This window comes from Sylvia atricapilla, chromosome 3 (assembly GCF_009819655.1).
Source record: "Sylvia atricapilla isolate bSylAtr1 chromosome 3, bSylAtr1.pri, whole genome shotgun sequence".
Taxonomy (NCBI): Eukaryota; Metazoa; Chordata; class Aves; order Passeriformes; family Sylviidae; genus Sylvia; species Sylvia atricapilla.
The window spans coordinates 88,387,859-88,410,188 of NC_089142.1; the positions used below are offsets into that span (position 1 = coordinate 88,387,859).

The 22,330-nt window shown below is 37.2% G+C and overlaps 1 protein-coding gene across 1 annotated transcript in view; it reads left to right on the forward strand.

Annotated features, from left to right (window-relative positions):
- Positions 1 to 22,330, forward strand: part of THADA (THADA armadillo repeat containing) — a 148,837-nt gene that overhangs the window by 6,664 nt on the left and 119,843 nt on the right. The window contains exons 10-22 of the mRNA XM_066316099.1: positions 300 to 991; positions 1,620 to 1,771; positions 1,900 to 2,055; positions 3,184 to 3,306; positions 4,222 to 4,345; positions 5,758 to 5,906; positions 6,765 to 6,975; positions 8,265 to 8,400; positions 8,775 to 8,911; positions 9,308 to 9,466; positions 10,585 to 10,742; positions 14,433 to 14,542; positions 21,626 to 21,758. Coding sequence (XP_066172196.1) covers positions 300 to 991; positions 1,620 to 1,771; positions 1,900 to 2,055; positions 3,184 to 3,306; positions 4,222 to 4,345; positions 5,758 to 5,906; positions 6,765 to 6,975; positions 8,265 to 8,400; positions 8,775 to 8,911; positions 9,308 to 9,466; positions 10,585 to 10,742; positions 14,433 to 14,542; positions 21,626 to 21,758 — 2,440 coding nt within the window. The remainder of the gene's footprint in view (positions 1 to 299; positions 992 to 1,619; positions 1,772 to 1,899; positions 2,056 to 3,183; positions 3,307 to 4,221; positions 4,346 to 5,757; positions 5,907 to 6,764; positions 6,976 to 8,264; positions 8,401 to 8,774; positions 8,912 to 9,307; positions 9,467 to 10,584; positions 10,743 to 14,432; positions 14,543 to 21,625; positions 21,759 to 22,330) is intronic.

Sequence of the window (22,330 nt, forward strand, 5' to 3'; positions counted from 1 at the left end):
AGCAAGTGATAGTAATTTTTATTTTCTTGTGGAGCTTGTGTGGTTTCTTTCCCCCATTGTTAGGGGGCTTAGCTGCAACCACTTAATAGCACATCAGGTAACTAAGCATGTACTTGGCAGCATCCAGTTGATCACTTGTGTTAATTTCTTTGCCTTCACGAATGGCTTGTGTCTCCTAACCTGTTTTCATGAAAGGTAAATGAATGTGGTGAATAGTTATTCTGAAATACAAAATTTATTTTTTAAAATACTGATTAATGAAGATAATGAACTTTTTTTTGTTTGCTCTTTTTTAAAAGGTTAAAAGAATCCAGTGTGGCAACATCTTTGTCTAGAGTCTTTGCTATTTGGACTAATTCAGCACTGGCTGCCCTTGTTTCAGGCTCTCCAGATTTAAAAAGAAAACTTAATGGGAACTCTGATGTAATTGGGAAACTGCTGGAGTACATTTATACACACTGGGACCACCCTCTGGATGCCATCAGACACCAAAGCAAATTGATTTTCAAAAATCTTCTTCAGATACACCAAACCACCATTGCTGGATCCAATGGAAAATCAGACCCATTCTTTGCAAGGCTGATAAAGCATTTACTGAGCTTGGATTGGCATGTAAAAGGGAAATATGCTTCTCTTGGCTGTCTGGTGGAGTGTGTGGGAACTGAAAATATACTGCAGTTGGACAGAACAATTCCAGTACAAATCCTGGGTGTGATGAGTGATCAGTCTCTTGCACCTTATGCTAGTGATCTTCTGGAAACCATGTTTACGAATCACAAGGGCCATTTTACTTTGAGTTTTCAGGAAGGCGGCTGGATTGACCAGTGGCACAGCATCTGGGTTTCCCCTCTTCTGGTAATACTGTGTGAAGGGAACCATGACCAAACTACTTATATAATAGATTACTATTTACCAAAATTGCTCAAATGTAACCCGGACAGTCTGAGCTACATGATAAAAATTCTTCAGGCCTCTGCAGATGCTAATTTGGGTAAGAAAATAAACTTTGTATTTGTAATCATGATTGGATTAAAAAAAAATTCTTATTTCATGCATCTGATTTCTGGTCTGTTGTTTTTGTTAGAGTTAATTTGAGAGGAAAAAATCCAGATGGTTATTATTGCTATTAGTGTTTCAAGGTGAAAGTAAGTGATGATAATCATCAGTGTCTCTTTATGCCATGAGCAGGATCCTTCTGTGGTTCCTTTTGATTCTCTTTACCAGGATTTGTTAAATTTCTGTATTCTCTACTACTAGTCTTCATTTATTTTTTACACAGGTGTCCAGTAACAAATTGTTTTTACTTCTAATTATGTGGATACAAGATTTATGATTCTCTTGTTTTAAAGTAATTTAGTGTGACTAAAATAATGGCTTGTGAGACCTCACAAGTTCTTTTTTTTTTTCATATGACACATTTGAGATGAAGCTTTTTGGGAACCAGGTGATTTAGACCTAATTTAATCTACAGAAGCACTGTCTTTTGGAATTTATGGAGCAGAAATTAGAGGGGCCTGGGTCATGTATTGAAAGTATTGGGAGTTTCTGACAAGCACTGCAAATAGTACATTGCTTGTGTTAATCAAACAGTAATTATTACTGGTTTTCATTTTCTTTAGGTTCTTGCAGTACTAGAGGAGCTCTTGGAGCATTAATGGCATGCTTGAGAACAGCCAGGGCTCATGGACACCTGGAACTTTCAAATATCATGAGCAGTGGTCTTGTATCCACTCAGTGTATAAAACAGGGCCTAGTTCATCAGCACAGCCAGGTAAAGGGACAACGGTTTATGTATCCTTTAAATGAGAGTAACTGCTTTGATCCTGGTTACTGTGTTAGTGTTGTATTAAAACAAAGGGGTCAGTAACTCTTTTGTGTGGACTTTTAAATATCTTTCAGGTTTGCATGGATGCTTTAGGTCTACTCTGTGAAACTCATCGTACTACAGAAATTGTGTCTCTGGAAGAAATGCAACTGATTCAATTTTTTATGATGTACAACTTGAACAACCAGTCTCCTTCCATAAGGCAACAGATTGTTTCTCTGTTGAGAAAGGTAATTTCAAACTATGAGCAGGGTCTAATGTGCCTCTTAGGTTATAACACCATTTAAGAAGAAATAATGAGTATGTTATGAAGTTGCTCATTGGAAAGAGTAGAAGCTCTAAGACCAGGACCATGCTTTATGTATTACCCAACTGAAGGATGTTAAATCATCACAGGCAAGGATGGCTTAAACAAAGTATGAAGTGGCAGAGGCATGGTGACTTCATGGGTGATGATGGGTGTTGCTTGACCTGCCAGCACCTGCACACTTTGCCAATAGCAAAGCAAGGTGCCCTGGAGTCAGCAGTGAACCTTGTGCTGTGGACTAAGGCTGTGCTTACATCGACTTGTCACACCTCAGGCAAATTCAGTCATTTCATCACCCTGAGAAACCTGAGCTGGAAAACCAAGCAGAGGATTATGTAGAATGATGTGGCTGTGCCATTGCAGTCTGCAGGGAATGAGTCTCAGTCTGCTGGAAATTGCCAAGGTCACATGTAGGTCATGGCAGAAGGATGGGGATAAAATGAGGAACCCTGTATGTATAAAGAATATCTTGGAAGATGTTTATGGCAAAAGAAGGCAGTGTGGAAGTAGAAAATAATTAATTTGAGAAGGGGGAAAAATGAAGGAGTCAGTGGCAAAACCAAAAGAGAAATCCCATCTTTTTCCTTTCTTGCCTGGAGCATGAGATGGAAAAAATCATGCTAGATGGGAGTGTGATAAGATAGGAAATATTACTTATGGGTAGTAAAAGAGGTGGTGGAAGCACTTTTGAAGTGAGTCAAACTCTGAGACACTGAGGCTGTAGAAATTATCTTCATTGAGTTTTTTTTTATAGATTGACACAGTTCCACAGAAAATGAGGTAGAAGGAGAAGGCTTGGCATGAATTTAGGAGGGAGATGGAAGAAGGGGTTGGAGGTGTAGAGGGAGGGGAAAAAAATTGGTCACAAGAGAGATGGGAAGCAAAACCTTGGGTTTGGAGTGGAGAGGCAAGGATCTGTTCTGTTATGCTCTATGCAAATGTCCTAAAAACTGCAAGCAGTGTGATTTGGAAAATAAGCTGAAAATCTGCCTTTCCCTTATTTCACTGTCAATAATTCTTGTCTCACCTATGTTTTCTTTTGTTTTAAAAGTTATTTTGCAGGATACAAGAAAGTTCTCAAGTGCTTTATAAATTGGAACAAAATAAAACCAAGCAAGAGTTAGTTGAGAACTCAACTCAAATGCCTCCTTTGAGGATTTTGCAGCAATACAAAGTGAGTAGACTGCTAGAGATGCTGGGATAGCATTTCTGAGAGTTCATTGTTCCTGAACACCACTGAGTATGTTAGGCTGTCTGTGTGTGTTAGGCAATAGTGTGGTGCAGAAGGAAAAAACCTGTATAGCCAAGCAGTGCTGTGGAGCTTGTCCTCTGTGATGCATTTGTGCAAGCTAATTTCGACTAGATATACTGTTGTTGATGAACTGAATGCCCACTGGTATTTGGAGGGTGTATTTAAGGTAAATTTTGTTTGAAACTAGTTAAAGGTTATTTTCTGAGAGATGTGTATTGAAACAGCAGTAAGTGAGGAGTGGCTGGAGGGGAACACCCAATAAAAAAAAAAAAAAAAAGTTGGGTAAATGTCCTGTCATGTGTTGGCCATTTAGTAACAGGCTTTAAGTGATGCGTGTTATTTGGACTTAAAATAGAGATCAGTTGAGCTTCAGTCTTTTTCTAGGTCTCTAAAATATGCAGTGAATGAGAGAATGAATGACAAGCACTCTAGCACGAAGACTTCTTTTGTAAATACAAATGTCCTTTTGATCCTGTTTAAAGGCTCACATCATCAGTTTCTTTGTGTCAGTCTGTTCCTTGAATTCTGCTTTTCTTGGTCAGCTAATTTTCAAGATTGAAGATCCAAAATTCAATGGCTGGCTTTTTATGGGGGTGGGAAAGGGAAACTGTTGTATTTAAAAACCCAAATGATTGTCCAGTCTGCACTGTACTCCAAGAAACAAGAAACTCAGTCTGAACTGTGAATGTTGGCCTCCTGTTTTTCCAAAATTGTCTGTAAGATCATAACTTTTGGGGTAAAGCAGAATGTCCTGAATTCAGTTACTTAAGCTTTTGTTCATAGGGCAGCAAGTAAGTGGTCTTAATTTATTTTCTTGCAATTATTTTTTCCGTCTAGGATTTCATGTCCTCTGTATGTGCCAGACTTTTTGAGGTGCTGTTTCCTGGTTCGTCACACCCAACCAGGTTTTCTGCACTAAGTATTTTGGAATCAATAGCAGAAATATTTTCTGTTCCAAAAGGTGAGAAGTGTAATTTATAGACTTTAATGGGCTGTAGGAATGGGAGGTACTGAAGAAGTGTCTTTTATGCCAGCTAGTCAGTTTCTGTCAAAGTGAAATTATATTCTCAGTCCTTAATTTCTCTGGCATTTCCTGGGTTGCTTTTGTTTTACCTCAAGAGAGGATAGTAAGTTTTGCTGGAAAAAGCAATATTGAAGTAAATGCAAATAATTAATACCAGTTGCATATCTTCTATAAATTTGGATTTTCTTGCATAACCTGTTTTTTAGGAAGGTTTATTTTATTTTTATTATGAGGAAAACTTCTGGACAAGTTTCAATGTATTTGATAACTTCACTCCTTTTTCCTGCACATACATCTTGATAACTTGAGATGCTGAATTCACAGAAACTCTTGATTGAAAAATATTGCATATCCTCATGATATTACACTAAATAGAAAACAGTTTTACTGTCCAGTTCATGTTGATAAACTAGTGTTACTTTAAATTTTCTTCATGATTCTATGACAATCTCAATTCAAGAAGTATTTGTTGGAGCCTTGGAGTGTTGATATTCTTGCTAAATCTTATCTCTGGATCATATGGCAAACATAAAAATATGTTTCAATCCTAAATGGTAAAACTTTTCTTTAAAGAAATGAGTTGTCTAAGATTAAAGTTGATTTTGAGAGGGAATAAAAAAAATACCATTTTGTTAAGTAATTTTTAAAAATCCCTTGATAAATGAACACATTAATGTTACTATTATGAGTATGTATTGTATTGTTACTGCTTTTTAACAAAATATGAAGTTATCCTTAGTTGTTTATAAAAGTAGATGAGGATTTTATAAATTGGACATTACTTCTGTAAAGGCGATTCAGCTGTTGTGTTCTGTGATGTATTGTGGTGCAGTTGTTTACATCTTAAAATTTCTGCCTTCTTTACAACATTAAGTCAAGTCATTAGAATTCACAACCCATTTATATCCAAATTAAAGCCAAAAGAAATTTATATTTTAAGAGATTATTCCTATGAAAAAATAACTCAAAACACCAAGTGCCAAAACACACTAAAGCTTTCAACATCTTTTTTGAAAGGAATTATTTACTAATATTACTTACTTAGAGAAAAGGATTTTTAAGCAAAATTGTATAAAGATTATTTTTAATGCTGAATTTAAAGGGAGTAAATGGGCTTCTGTTTCTGGCAATAAGTTTTTTTTCTGTATTACTAAGAGTAACTTTTTAAATAAGGTATGCCTTTTTTATTCCTAACAATATGGTATTTTAAGACCTATTAAGAGAACTAATATTAAAATAATCTAGCTAAAATTTTAATGCTTCTTTTAGTATAGCAAAGCAGAATGTGGAGGTAGTGCTTATTCTGGAAGGAGTTACAGCACAATTAAGACATTTATTTCTTTGAACAGGCCAGGCACAAGTTTTTCAGTTGGATCAGGAGATTGATTCTGCTCATGTCCAAACTTTGATCCAGTGTTTTGCCAGTACTTTTGAGGAAGTAAAAATTTTGGCATTTAGACTTTTGATGAAACTACGTGATGTTGCATTGAATTTACAGGTATGAAATGGAAGAGTTTAGAGGGAGTAATTTTGTGGAAGATGAATGTTGTGTAGTGTACCAGGTGCTTGTGTTAGGTACAGAGCAGGAATCCTGAACCTTAGAATCTGGTCCAAGTTGCCTGCAGTAGTGTTCATCACTGACACCTTCTGTATGTTTTTACACAGCTTCTGCCCTTACCTCAGGAGACTTGTTTCACTAATGGATGAAGGAGTTTGGGAAGTTCATTGGGTATGACTATGAACTGTCAGAGGAATAGTTAATGGAAACTCTTGGCTTAACTGTGTAAATGACTGAGGCATTTTGACTTGGCTACTCTTGTACTTTCAGGAAATTCAGCTCCCTGTTTCCTTTCCTTTTTTGATTGATCTCAGATTTCATTATCTGGTTGGTTTTTTTGATTTCTCACAATTTTGCCCTTTGAATTGATACTGATTTGTCTGTAAAAACTTCATGAGACGTTATTTTTAAATTCAGTAGTACAGATGAACAAATACTGCTACCAAGTAAACTATGCTTCTCTTAATTGTCCATTAGCAGATAAAACACAGTAATTTGAAAAAAAACCATTTTCCTCTGGGGAGCAGTGTGATTGAGTACTGCTTTAAAATGGCTGTCTCCAGCCTCAATATGTATGTAATTGCATCCTTGCTAAACACATGCACGTGTGTGTTTTGAGTGTAAGTTGATGAGTGCACAAAACAAGTGTTTCTTAAGAAATATGTATCAGCAAACTTAAAGAAAAGCAGATTCTCAGGTTCCAGAGTGGTAAGAAGCTTAACTAAATCAATCTGGAAGCTCAGTTAAATGAGCAATATTACTGCTTTGGTTTTTTTTTTTTTTTTTTTTTTTTTTCAGGATTCTGAAAATCTAGATCTTCTGTTCCAAGCAGCAATTGATCTTAGCACGAGTACCAAGCCATATGATTGTGTCACTGCTTCGTATTTGTTGAACTTTTTAGTATATCACAAAGGACTGCAGCACATTTGTTTAGGAAAATGGCTTGAGCATAACCCCCAGATGGATGAAAACCCATCAGTGAGTACAGTGGAGAAGAACACTTTGGCAGGTAAGATTTGGGGGGAATTTTTTTTTTATATTTATAGGAAGTTTGCTGTGTTTCCCTAAGGCTTTTGGTAGGAGGCTTAGTAAGTAGGAAATGCTTATTTCTAACAGGATTTTAAGTGTATTGTGTTTTGCTCTCAGAAGCCAGGTTCTTTAGTAAGAACTTAATCTAGTCCTGTTTGTGAGCCTGGTGAAGCTGAGTGCATAAAGTGCAGGGAAGGACCCTCTGCTTCCCCAGAGAGCTCTCTTACCCAGAGGGAAGGTAGCTGTAGTTGCTGTGTTTGTTTCAATGGTCCATGTTTGTTATGCTGCCCCTTGGAGAGCTTTGTTCACTTGGACCCATTTTGCTGTGTGATTTGCAGTCCTGTGAATACACATCCACATTAATGAGGCTTTGTTCACAAATGGGATATTTTTGGTTGGTTTAGTGCCCCTAGATGAAAGATGACAGGGCTCTAGATATGACAGATTTGGGGAATTAATTACAAGCTTCCTCTACCTTAAGTAATCTTGACTGAAACTAAAATACTTAAGTTCATTATTTGTAATAAAACATTCTGTATCATTTGCACTAATCTCACTATTCTATACTTTTTTGTGCCATTTTTGGCTTCTCTAAAGATGCTTGTTAATACTTTTTTCATATGCAGTGAAATACAATTTTGAGACGTGGTTGTAGTTGCCATAAGTGAAGGAAATGTGTGGGTAACCTCATGTCTCATTGCTCTGGGGTATCTGCTGGTGGTGATCCATGGTTCCTTGCTAGGATATGTGATTTGTTCCAATTCTGGCACTGATATAAACAATAAATAGAATTAAAATAGGCACATACAGTCTTGAAAACTGGTCAGGTTAAACATAAGGTTATGGAAAACATAAGGTTCAAATGTATAATCACGAGCTTTTGATCTTTAATATTCTGCTGTGCTCATCATTGTATTAATGTGGCTGTAAGGGTGACTTGCAGTATGGGGCAGGTAACTCCTTGTGACTTCATCATGAGCTGTGGGATTGTTCCTGAGTGTAGGATGTGGGTTGTGCTTTTCACAGCTTTCATTTGGTTCAGAGACAAATATTACATTGACCATAAGAAATACTGCTGGAGTTTAAGTAACTCAAGATCAATGGTAACATGTACTTCAATGACAAAAGAGGGAAAAGTATAGTAAAGGAAATTACTTGCATATTCCACTGTGTACACAGGTTTTATTCCTGTTTCTTAAAGCAGATTCGTTTCTTAGAAAATACAGTATATGAATGTTCAATGCAAATCTGTGCTTTAAAATATTTTAGTTATCAAGCTTTTGTTGGTCAATGTTGAAGAAGAAATCCTCCAAGCCAAGAAGGCTCTGCTCCAAGCAGCAGCATCATTCCCCATGTATGGGAGAGTGCACTGTATAACTGGGGCTTTGCAGCAATTACCCTTCAAGTAAGTAAAATATACTAAATAAGTTGTAACTCCATATTTTAAGCTAAACACAGTAAATGGGAAGTTAAACTCTATGTTTAAGTGCAATGGAAGAGCTGCTAAGGAGGACAGAAAACCATGCAGTATTATTTATAAGGAGATCCAGTACCTGTGGCTTTTCAAATTCTTCCTGGCTGCTGCAGTATTTGATACTTCCTTTGTATGTGTTAAACTCAGCGTTAAGGCTTTTCAATCTCTATCTTATTTATAGTTTGCATAAATATTGTTGCACAAGTGTTTGTAATTTTGATTATTTCTTTAAATACAACATTATTTTAATCAGTGTTATGATGTATTTTTGTTGTGATTTTGGTTTCGATTTTTTTTCCCTTAAGTAACTTGACACTGGTGTCTGAATGGAAGGAAATGGTGACTAGGCTCATTCTGATGTCATACAGCCTCTCTGCTGTAGTATCACCAGTAGTACAGAGCTCATCACCAGAGGGTCTTATTCCAATGGACAGTGATCCAGGTAAAGGACCAAACAGAATCCCCAAAGAATTCTTTTCAAACCTGATGCTCCTGAAGGTCTGTTTCACCCTTCCCTTTCAGCTTCTCATTTTATGTCACAATTTTAGGCCACTCTTAATTTCTGATAAGGTTTTCTTGACTTCTTCACTAAAAAAAAATCCACAAATGTTTTCAGACTGTGTTATTGCATCTCTTTCAAAACAGGGGACTCTAAATTCAGGGTTTTTTCCTTGATCATTCTAATCACCATAGAACCTTGTTATGGGTTTTCTTTTTAATGCCAATAGCTTTCTTTTGTACTTATACACCCAAAATGAATTACATCAGTATAAAGAACTGGAAATAGAAGACAATATTGTCTAAATCATCTTAAATATCACTCTTGTTTTATGTGCAGAAAGTGCAGGTCGTCTGCAGATGATTCTGCATGAGATACAACCACAGGACACAAATGATTATTTTATGCAAACTAAAGTTCTGAAAGAACACTGCAAAGAAGAATCGGAAAAGCTGGCTGACCAAAGGCCAGTGAAAAACATTTGCATGGAAACAAGAGGTAAATCCAAGGCTATATTAATGACTAAATCAATTAATTTCTTACAGAGGAGAATACATCCATTTTATGTGGATGATCAGTTGGAAATTGCTTGCTCGTGTAATATTTCAGTTCTTACCTGTTAGAAGCTAGTTATCCATGGACATGATTTTAAAGACTAATTCACTGTGCTTCTGGAAGACTGTGGTTAATTTCTCTTAAGACACAAGTGAAAATTAGTTGTTAGTTATTTTGATATTTGATATTTCTGTTGCCTTAACTGCATTGGCCAGGTAATCTTGAAAACCTTTTCTATCAAGCAATGCTTATGATGTATTTGTTGTTGAGAAGTGTTGCAGTGATTTTCCTCTCCATGCATACGAGGGTAGTGGAGACTATGTTCATGCAATACAACTTGTTGGATGACATTACATAAGCAGCAACTTCAGTTTGAAAGATTTCAGTGGTAAAATAGTGAAGTATTATTTTCTGTTTTAGTGAATAGCAGCTATGAAACTAAGCCTTACAACAATAAAGAAATCGTAAGCTTTGGCATCTCTAGTGTAGCCCAGAATAAATTTACAGAACATCTGTACACTTTAAAATTTTATAGTATGTGCAAGCTTTTGGGCTTCCTTTACCCGGCTGCTTTTTTCCTATGTTTGAAGTAGTTCTGGGGCGCCGTATGTTCCCTGTCATGAGAAGGGGTCAACGCGTGCAAGTGCCGCAGTGGCCACCAGGTGGCGGCGGTGTGTCACAAACGCCGCTTCTCTCTGGGAGAGCGCCTGCAAAACGTCCCGGGAGCGATGGATGGGGACGCCTGCCTTGGGAATTGTACAGGTGTCAGTAGCTCGCCGGGAAAGGAAACAGAAATTGTGACCGAAATTTGAAACAGCACTTCCTTGGTTAAATGTTTGTACTGCTGCCTTTCTCGAGTGCAAGAAAGTAAAGCAACTGTTGAGCAGGGAAACCAGTTAGGGTCAACAAGATTGAGTTATCCTTTGGGCAGGCAAGTTTAGAAATGTTTTCATAGTTGATTGTGTTTTGTGAGACAGGCTACATGAAGTTTAAATTGCACACCTGCATCTGAGAACCTTGAGTTACACTACTGCATTTGTTGTTTTGTTTTTGTTTTTAAGGCAAAGACAGGCAAGTGTGTGACGTCACAGCTCAGATGGTTCTTGTATGTTGCTGGAGGAGCATGAAGGAAGTATCTCTGCTCTTAGGGACACTGTGTAAACTTTTGCCTTCCCAGACTACATCTGAACCTTCAGATGGGTTGATTACTGTAGAACAGGTAGGGAAATAATTTTTATTATAAAACCTGCAATTTCTTCTTGAGTGGTGGTGATGCAAAGGCAGTTTTCAGAACATTTTTTCCAAATCTGTGTTCTATTTGGGAAAAGTTGTGAGCTTTAAATTCCTTTTAATTGCCATGACCTAAGGGTTTCCTTTGTTATGCTTGGTTATCTGTCCTGTTTTGATCCAGTGGTATTCAGAAAGCATAACTGCAGCAGTAGAAACAGATAACTGAAGAAGTTATTATACGTAACTAATAAAATCATTCATCCTAATTGTATTGTGTTATTTATGAGATGTGGGCTGTGTTTGGGGATACCAGTGCCTGCCTGCCACCCTCCTCATTCTTTCTCTCTCAGGATATATTAGTCACTAATAGAATTGCTAAAAGAAATCTTTTAAACTGACTTCATATTCGAAGTGTCTTTTGTGTCATTTTGAGCTCTACATATTGGGATTCTTCTGCTTTAAAGCTCTTCCTTAATTAGCCTTCAGAGTCAAGAGCTCTGAAAGTCAAACATGCTGACTAGTCTTAGTCTTGTATTCCTCCTATCCATTGTTATGAATAATTTCCATGTAATGTGACTGTATCTTTTTCCTCTGATTTTTTTTCATATGAGAGATCAGAAATGTTAATATGCCATCTGGATCTCTTGCAGAATGTTGAGTTCAGTGTTTACAAGAAATTACATTACCACAGGCATTTATTTGGGAAATATTTTGTGTTTATTAAATTTCTGTTTTAATTGATGACCTTTTCATTTCCATATGTTTCAACAAAACCAGTTTGCATGAAAGACTGAAATATGAAAGACCAACTACTTTTTAACCTCTTTTTCTTTCCAGCAGAAAACACTTACTTAGTTTTTCCTTAGGTGTTAGAATTTTACATTTTAAAACAAAAGGTAGAATCTAGAGTACATTATACTATTTCTTATCTGATGTTATGGTGCCATGGAAATAGTGTTGGTGTCTTTATTCTTGCATTGTCTCCAGTCCTCCTGTTTTCATCTGGGTAACAGCTGTGCGTGTATTGTTGCCGGGGTCTGGAGGGCAGATGAGAACAGATATGCATTTCCACCATTATGTTCCTTGATCTGCACCAAGTCAAAGAGGAATTGATGTTTTAGAATGAGTCTGTTCTAACTGTAGCATCTCTGGTTTTGGAAAGCAGACTTTGGTAGGTACTCTTTCAGAAATAATACTTCATTAAGGAAGGAGTTGGACCTCCATGGTCCTCGTGGGTCCCTTCCAGCTCAGGATTTTATTTGATTCTATAAAGATACCTTCTTTTCCTGTAGATGTCTCTTCAGCTTGTTTATGCTTCAGATGTCTTCCTGTTTAACAAAAGGCCTACATTCTCGTTTGAGGAAGGCTAATGGATGAGAAGCTAGTTTGAAATCCTGATTTTCCTCAGGCTTGCAAGGAAATACACAAAGAAAAATGTGGTCATTTTCTCTGTACTTTTGTAACTTTACTTTTCGTAACAAAAAAGGGGGTTTAATCAGAAATGACAAAAAATGCCAGTGCCTCAGCCAGGGCTTCAGACTTACTAAACACTCTTCAGTGTTGCCAAATAAGCAAATTAGATTTTGTTATCTGATTCATGTAGAACTTTTCTTTCAAGTTGCCCATTCTTTTTCTTCATTTTGTAACTATTGGAAGAGATTTAAGGATACAGAGAACGAAAACTTTGAGAGAAACCTTGGTCAACTTGCCTTGAGCTAGGGTCAAATAAATGTTGAGAAAAACTTGGTAGCACCTCTTAGCCAGTATGTGTTACAAACCTTCCTCCTGTTACACTGTGCTCCACATCTCGGTCAGTAACTGTATTGAATTGGATCAATGCTGTCATAACTTATTCACCCAAAAAATCACAATGAGGGTTGAATGTGCTCACAGTCTTCTAATTGATTGTACCTGCTTTTTTAATGGAGCATGCAGATGGAAAGAAAGTGTCTTACAGTGCTGGTGTGCATTAGGAGGTGGCACAACAGAACTGCTTTCTGTCAGGCAGTGTGGTGCTGGGGGTACAAAAAATGACTCTTTGCAGCAGTAATGCTGCCTGTTGTGCTGTGTACCTGTGGGGGAGAGGTTGGCAGGGAGGCAGCTCCTGCTTGATACTTAATTGTTGTTTGTAGGAAATCGGGGCAATAGCAGATGTGCACTCTCCTTGTCTTTTGAGTAGGAGATTGGGTTTATGTGGCAATCTTCAAAACATCACCTATTTTACATGGTGACCTTGCCTTTAGAAATAATAGACATTGGAAATGCAGAGTACAGCTGGAGGAATCTCACTATTCAAATGCATAATCTACTTTTCGTTTTCCATCTGATCTTAAAAGTCCAGAGATGGCAGGCTCAGAGCTCTGCTTGTTAAGAAAATCATTATCAATAGTATCATGTAACCACATGTAATAGAAACACATCTCATAAAGATTCTGTGTTGTTTTTGTCATATGACATGCAAATAATTAGTGTTCCAGGTATCGAGGAACATTTAGCTCTTCCTCAAACTCCTGTTTGTCTCACCTGGGAAGTTTTAAGACAGTTTTGGGAGATAAGCTTGCCAGAGCTGTGTGCCAAAGTGAAAAGAAACAGGCAGTAGAAGTAAAGACTTAGTTGTCCCGTGGCCTGTATTCATCTTTTGGAACATCTTGGAGAGAATTTATATCTTGAATACCCAGATTCTTGCCCTCAGCAGCAAGTGTGGCCCTGTATGTTGTTGATTGCTGGATTAGTAAGATTCACCTGTTATATTCTAAATTTCTGACCAAGAGCTCAGTTATGGTAGTACTGCCTCTAGCCTGTGAGTTTAGGAAAGACTCCTGAAGTAAATTTTAAATAAGGGCATTGAGTATGTGCTATGCATTTTAAACAAATTAAGTGAGAAGTTTGATTTAGACCTTGAAAGTTAATGAGAATTAAAAGGAAAAAGCCCAGCAAATAAGACAGCCTGTGCTTTGTGGAATGAGACTGTGGGAATATGTAAACTTCCAAGAAGATTTTAAAGCTTTGTAACAGAGCTCTAGAAAATAACTATAAATGAAAGTTTGGTCATCACATTTAAAATTTCAGTGCTTTTAAAAATAGCTCACATTACTACTTCATTTTAAAATTATTTCTAATGGTTAACAGCAATTATGCAGAATTCTGGAATGTTAGAAATTTGTATTTATCTGTGTATTACCTAATCTAATGTAGATTTGTTTCCCTTCAGTACAGTTTTTGGAGTTTGAATTTCATATCTTAAATATTTTTTAAGGGATTTTTTTCTGCTGTTGTGCTTTAGTTGACATTTCCTTTGGGGTTTTAGGCAAGAGTGTAGGCAAACAGGAAGGATTCTGCATTTGTTTTCCCTGAAAATCAGAGTTGTCACTTTCTTCTCTAAAAGTCTGAGTATGTCCATCACAGACAAATAACCAATTTTATGTCCTTTATATTTCTGGACTTTTCAAAAGAATGTAGAACTACCTCCTTAACCTAAAACAATGAGTGTAATATTTTTTTATCATTAATAAGTAAGAGGTTGTTTATTGTAGGGCTTCTAGTTGCTTTTTGCTTGTACCAGTGACCCTTCCAACCAGGGGAGGATTGCTTCTTTGAACTGCAAAATATTTTTGCATATATAAATAAATTATGTATATGTAATTTCAAATGGCTTAGTAACTTTTTCTTTCCTTTTTAGGTTAAAAATATTGGTGATTACTTTAAACATCATCTGCTGCAATCAAGGCACAGGGGTGCATTTGAATTGGCATATGCTGGCTTCGTGCAACTTACAGAAATGCTTTCCAGGTAGAAGATGGACAACTTACTGTTTTGAATATAAGTTTTACCAAATTTTGGCATCAGTCCTGAAAGTGGCTGTGCACGCAGATCCTTGCTTTCATGTGGATTCTATTTAAGTTTGGTGTCGGCAGGATTATGACAGTTATATGATGTCTGTGACTTGGACTACAATACTTATGGTTAGAGATGGTGCTTAGGCATTGAAAAATGATACAGACATATAATGCTTGCTGCATTTTTCTTCGTTTTTGGCATGCTAGTTTCCTGAACAGCCCTTAAAAACTCTTGGGGAAAGTAGGAATGTAGAGTTCTTCCATCTTGCTCCCCTTTTCTGGTCTGTTGTGAAATTCATACCAGACTTTTTGCTTTAGCCAGGACATTTTCTTGGAAACTTCTCTTACCTGTCACTGAGTTGGTTATTGTGACATTTGGAAGACTACCTGACAGTGATATGCACTCTGGCTTTTTTCTTTCCACTTGTAACTTTATAGTTTCCTAGAAGAACTAAATGAACAGAATTGTTCTGGGGTCTGGGAAAGATCATTGGAATTTCCATTACATGCTTAGCTACTGATTTCAAGTGCTGGTTATGTTTCTTTGTGGTATACAGTGTTTATATCCCATGCATGTTTTAATAAGACAGAATTTCTACTGACTAGGTAGAGTTTGGTGTGGAATTTTTGTTGTTGTTTTTCTTTTAAAATATGAAAGACCAATCAGATTTTCAGTTTGAAGTACCTGTATTTTCACACTAATGCCAGGTTAAGTCACCAGTGTTCCCCTTTTGCCCCATGTCAGCCAGTTGGAGGTGCAGGTCTGTTTCTTCTTTATTTCAAACTGGAAACTGTTTTGGTGCTTTTAGTACAGACTGCTGGCTGATCAGGTTCACTGTGTGTCCCCTCAGAAAAATGTCCCTACAGAACTGAGGCTTGGTCTCTGCTAGAGGATGCTGGGTGAGGCTGCTGCATCCATGGCCAGCACTGCTGCAGTAATGGTATTTGACACGTGCTGGTGTTCATTCTGTGTGCCAGGGGGATGTTAAATTGCCTGCCATGATTCTCTTGGTGGTCTCTCTCCAATGTACAGCATTTTCTTTCAGCTGATAGCAATCTGAGGGATTTCAAATTGGCACAAGGAGTTTGTTGAGCACTCACACAACCTTGCTTTACGCTTGATTGTTTACTCAAAAAAGGAAAAAAAGAAACTCCTTATCTTTTTGCCTGTCCATGTGTTTTATTTACACTTGTTTAGATATTGGGATGTTCTTCTATACCATGAAAACTTGGTTCAGGAAGTTTTAAGGTGATGCAAGTTTTCTCCAATTAGTGTGAAGAGAGCGAGTCTGGCCATCAGAGTAATAGAGTTTCAAAAATACCAAACCCAACCAGCAAACAGACCTTTTACTACCATGAGTCTATTTGAGAGGAGAAAGGAGGTAATCTGAAAAGCTACAGCCCCGCTGGTCTGATCTCAGTCAATATGCAGGACTGTCTTTAGCAAAGGCAAAGTAAAAATGCAGGAAATAGTGGAAAACATAGAAAATGTGTAGTCAATTTATAGCAGACTTGCTGTTTTCTTGATTTTTAGCTCTTAAATTTCTTTTAAAAGCTGAGGCAAATAGAGTGAAGCAAATCTACCTAGACTTCGGAAAAGTTGCTGATGTGTTTGTTGCCTCTCCTGCGTTCTGCCGTTGTATTTAATGGAGCAAAATCTGCTTAACAGCAGCTTTATGTTAGGTTGAAAAATGAAGAGCCAAACCCCAGAGAACTCTGCTTGCTTGAAAATTATTCCGACATTAAGTGATATGTATGTATCATCCAAAAGAAAAGCCTTCCAAAATTAAGGAAGTTTCCTCTTCTCAATTAGCAGTTGTCTGTTACAATATTTTGGTTATCCATACTGCCTAGCATTTTTAAAGTTAAGATATTTCAAGTAGAGCAAGTGTTCCTTTGGGAAAAAAAGATTTATAAGAACTGGAGAGCAGCTCTGTGGACATAGATTCGTTTCAACGAAGGACAATATTTTCCAGGAACTGCAGGTCTCAAGGCTTATATTTGTATTTAAAACAAAGGAGAAAGGAGACTGATACCAGAACAGGAAATGACTCTTTGATTTGGTCCTCCTGGGATACCAGGAGTATTTTGAGACTCTCCTCCAAAAGGGACGAATTAAGTCTTGGCAAATGCAGCTGCCTTGCGAGTCTGTTGATTATCATGGAGTCTTTCCATGTCCGCTGCTGCAGCTGGGGGACTCCATTCTGCAGGTGAATCTCCACTGGCCTCCCTCTCTCCATAGCTGAGGGGCTCATGGGCAGTCTTGGAGCATGTGTGTCAAAATCTGTATTAATTTACTGCTGTGTCCACAAATGCCAGAGGAGAAAGCTTTTGTCCTGGGCAGCTTATAGTAATGTCCAGCTTAGCATTGCTGAACAGGATTGAACCCAAGATGTGCAGAAGCATCCCTGACACTTGAATTTTTCTTTCTGTAAAACACAGTGAAAAATCTATCAGTAAGACTGTGCCACATCCTTTTCCTAGGCATTTATGAATCCAGTTGAACACAGTCCTTTACTTATTTATAGCCAAGTACTTTTTAAAAACTTTATGCTGCAGTGTCTTTTATCTGCGTTTGCTTTTAGCTGTACAACCCTTAAACACCAGTCTATAAGAACCAAGAGCAGACTTTTTTCTAGAGAGAATGATAGTATTCAGACCTGTTTGAGTTAGTGGTGAAAGAAAAATATTTCCTCTGCAGAGATATCTTACCAACCTGATGAAACTGATCTGTCTTGAAATTTGGATATAAATTGCTGAGTCTGCTCTAATATGCAAGTTACCATTCTTCTGTTTCCCTGTTGATACTCCTTCTGGGAGTGTAGTGCTGCCTTTGTCATGCCTGCTTAATGTTGCCTGCAGCTGCACCTTCAGAAAACCATACAGTTACATAACAAGCGACATTCATATCAATGAAATAAGCAATGTGTTTTTAAAAAGAGTGTTTCCTGTCAAAGGCCTGGAGAAATTAAAAGTGCTCATTTGATCTGATAGCATGGCAATTCAGGGAAGTCAGAAATGTGTTTTAGACTTGAAAACTTGAATCTCCTGTAGCCCTTATTACTCACAGTTTTTTTGTCCCAAATGACATTTTGCCTGTTTTTTTTTTTTTTTTTTTTTTTTTTTATTCCTTGATCTCTTTGCTGAGAGATCAGGTAGATGTCTGGAAATCTGAAATGGTATTGCATAGCTATGGAGGTAGTGCTTTGCCTCACTAAAACTGGAGAATGCAAGGGTAAGGTTTGAGAAGAGTAATGTCATACAGTGCAATGTGTTTACTTAGGAATAATTTATTTTGAACATTTCTGAATATTCAGTTGGAACTTAAACGTGGTGAGCACTATTTTAGGGGATGCAGTAAGTTAGGTCCATAATAATTTTCTGGAAAATTTTAATTTACTAAAAGAAAGCTAAAGATAAAAAAAATCATACTTTTATTTTAAAAACATTTAATCTGTCAGTGTCAGTGAAAATTACTTACCTGTACCTAGTCAGTGTCTGATCTTGCGTAGTATTTCTTTTGGGGAACTGGGAATAGACCCCCTGCTAATTTTTTACAGAAAACTCTGCTTCTATCTCATTTTGTTGCTCTGAAGCAACTGTAACTCTTTGCTTTCCCTGCCTGCTATGGTCTGCCAGTAAGACTTGTAAAATGGAAATATCACTAATGGACTTTCTAGTGAAACTTACCAAAATCGTAAATAACTTCTCAGCAAAAGTGTAATTGCAGATGTGAAGGAAAGAGTCTGAAGGGGAGAGAAAGAAAGTGGGGGAGAAAAACTATTCTTACATATTGAGATGCTTGTAGTGTTAGGAAATACATGACATAAGGAAGTATGGGATACAATGTTATGGCGCTGCTCAGATTGGAGATGTGTTAATTTTTAACACTGTTCATGTTTTCCCTCCCATTTCTTTTCCTGCTTGGTGTGAGATAGATGGGGATAGTGTCTTTCTGAAATTTTGAAGCCACCCAAGGTTCTCTCTGCTCAGCTTTACTGATGGAGAAACTTCAAACCCTTCTGAATGCACCTATATAGTCTGGAGAGTTTTGTTTCATGTAGAGCAGATGCTGTGAAAAGGAGGATACAAGTGAAAGGACTTTGCAGTTCAGAGGAGTTGTTCTTAAAAACAGACTTATAACTTGAATAGTAATGTATTTTTGAGGTTAGATTCTGGTCTGAGAAGTACCAGGGCCAATATTGTGTCTATAAAAAATGAGAACCACATTACTTATTTGAAAAAGAATAATACTGCAGGCCTGTTGAGAGAGAAGAAAATGGTGAAAGAGCCCCACTTTTTCACTTTTTTTTAAGGAACTGCTTAAAGTGATGGGAAACAATGAATTCTGGATGCTTCTGGTCATGTGATGTTTATGCTACAAGGCACTTGCATCCAGGAAGGCCAAATTCAAGGCTGACCCATTGTTAACATACCTTTTATTTCAGATAGGCGAAAATACAGATATATGACTTAGGAGCGGAGTTTAGCTTGAATTTAGGATTGCCAGACTTTTGTACTCATTGATACTGACCACAGAGTTTGGGGCATGTATGAAATTGTTTTGACTGACAGATGAACAGACAGAAACTTGTGGATTACATTTAATGTACTGCATGTTAAGTAATTTGTCTATCAACTTACTGTGTTGTATTTTTATTATCAGCAGTATTTGTTTGATCTGGTAGAAATAATTACTATTTCTTTCTGGAAAATTACATTTGATCTTGAGGCTTTAATTTTTTTTATTGTAAAGCTTCGTTATTCTTAAAATTTAGGGCCACCTGCTTCTTACGACAATATTGTTTTTGCCAGACCACAAGGAGACAGAGCTGCCAAATGGAAGGGAGTAGTCATCTCCATTGCAAAGTCAATAGTCTCTAATGTTTCTAACTCTACAGCAGTAACTCTTTCAGATTCTAATAAATAAAAGTGCATTGGTGGGTGACTGAACAGGGTAGAATTACTTGTGGCAGGATCAAAGCAATATGGTTTTAAGAGAGTCTGAAGTTTATTTGACTTCAGTATGCTTCTCTTCTTTCTACTAATATTGAGAGGAGAAAAATCCCTCAGTTTACTTAAGAATAAAATATTCAGTGCGCTACATAGCAACTTCTAAATATTTCCTTAATGCTTTACTTTGTGCTCCTCTGCACCCCAGCAGATGTAGGTATTTCTCATGGGGTGTTCATGGTAATACTAAGATAACATTCTGGAGAGAGATGAGCACTGTTCTCTGCATGATTGAATGGCGACATTTAAATTCTGCTTAGCTAGGGAGGTAAGGCCAGGTGCCTCCATGATCTGAAGGAGCAGATTTTGCAGAATATGTTGATGTGGATGAAGAGAACTGCAAAGTTGTGTCTTAACTGCTGAGACTCATGGAGGAGATCCGTGAGAATTTTTGTGTGGTCTCAGTTCTAGAGTTGTATCCTTGTTGTGTACCCAAAAGTGAGCAGAGGAATGCATCCTGAAAGGGCAAGCCACTTACCAGTAAAAGGAGATCAGTTAAAGGCAAGAGAATCACTATGAGTTTCCAGGTTAATCTGATTGCTTCTGTCATAGGCTTGGGGCAGGAGGTGCCATTCTTTTATGCTGTGGTACAAGGTGACGTATTGCTTGGGAAGTCTGGTTTTTCTTGAACTCTGGGCTGGTGGTTAGCATCCTGGCTGCCCTTTTGAAGAGGTGCTGTCCTTAAAAAATGGAGAGAATACCACAGCAGTGTAGGAAATGTGGTGGAAATCCTGCAGGAATTACTGAAGAGTAGGTAGTGTCCTGTGTCTTTTGCTGACCTGTCTGGTACTTCCTGTGACCTCAGTTTTCTGCATTACTAATTTTCTGGTTTTTTTTTTGTAAAAGAAGGAAAGGAGTGTTTCACTAGAGATTAAAGCCTCATTTATTGTTCATGATCAGGTTTTTAGCCAATGTAAATTCTTGCTTTACTAAGAGGAGGATGAAGAAGGGAATATATAGACACCTTCCATTTGATTTTGTTTCTTTTTCATCAGTACTTGCTGGGTTTTACCATTTCTTTTAAAGTCTTTGAGTCACCCAGGTAGAAAACTTGATTGTAGTCTTACCATAAGGTCTCACTACTTAATCATGAATTTAATTATAGTTTATATTTTTAGGTAAGGCAAGTCCTGCATGGTTGAGATAATTGCAGTTGTATTGCCCACAGTGATGAATTATTTCTTCTGCCCTGAATCACGTGTCAAACAAGTGTGACAGGTTTTAATAACAATGTCCTATTAATAAAAATGATCCTTTTGGAACACTGACATAAGATTAATGGGCTGGTGTTGCATGCTGAATGTGGTACATTTCATTGAACTGAACAGCACCAGTAATTGAGGCAGACTTGAGTTTTTCCTCGTCCTTGGAAGTCCTTTGCTTTCAGGCAATGCTGAGTTTTATAACAGCAGAGGAGGAGTATTTGATGATAGGAGAGCTATTTAGGTGTTTTACAGAAAGTTTGACTGACTTAGTATTGAAAAGAACACTATGTCTTGTTTTCATTCCTTCCATTGCTCTGAGATTTGCAGGGTTGTTTACATTATGTGTCCTTATTTAGAGGGGCTGCAGTTTCAGTTTGTATGGTTACAAACATGATTATTAGTGTAAGGGTCACGCATCAGGCACTTTGTGGAAACAAAGATATGAATTTGTGAAGTGTCGCTTCCTACGCAGTGGCTGATGTGCATATGTCTTTGTTTTTTTCTGCAGAACTTGGTAATAATTTTTGGCAGAAGAGAATTGTTGCAGCATGGAAGCACAGAACCTTGTTTTCTGTTCAGTTAAATATATTTTATTACTGGCACCTACTAAGTAGGGTTAATATTATTTGTACCAACACTGGAAAAATATACAATTTTTTAAAAAAATCATTTTATTTCATAATAAAAATCTGTATATGTGTTTGGAGATGTTAACATACAGTAAGAAATACTTCTTAAGGGTGCTAAATGCTTTCTTTGACTTTGTCCTTGTCCTATATTCAATTGTTTCATGTTTCTTATGTATCTGTTTGATGTAGATGTAACAATGAGGATCTGCACAAGATGCCAGAGAACTGGTTAAGGTGTGTGTTAGAAGAAATCAAATCTTGTGATCCTTCTTCCACCCTGTGTGCGACCAGACGGAGTGCAGGAATTCCATTCTACATACAGGTACCAGCCAATGTCACTGGCTCTGATTCAAATGTATTCTCCAGAAAGGACGTTAAAAAAGGAAATTACATATTTATTTTTTCCCACTCCAACCCCTTTTGACCAAAGAGTTGTGTTTTTTTTTTTGGGTTTTTTTTTTTTTTTTGGTTTTGGTTTTGGTTTGTTTTTTTTTTTTTTTTTTTTTTTTTTTTTTTAAATACAGACTTTGATAGCCTTTGTGCAGCCAAGAAGCCATTTGCAGTTAAACCATGTTTGGCACCACAGTTCTATTGACTCTTGAAGTTTCTGGTTTGTGGTAGATTTCAATGGCATTTCTAAAAACTGTATTTAGACTTTGCATTACAATTGTAATAATTTTGGCAAATTCATAGATTAATTCACAGATTAGATAAGGCTTTGTTAACCATGTAACTATGTGCTACTTCAGTGCAAAGCAGGAGAGTGGTAAAATATGAACAGACCTTCACAGAACTGTAAAATGATGGCCTATTTAATACTGCAAAGAACTTGGGAAGGCCACTCAAAAGCAATAAAGCACAAGTGATAGTGTCACACTAGCTGGTGTTGACTGG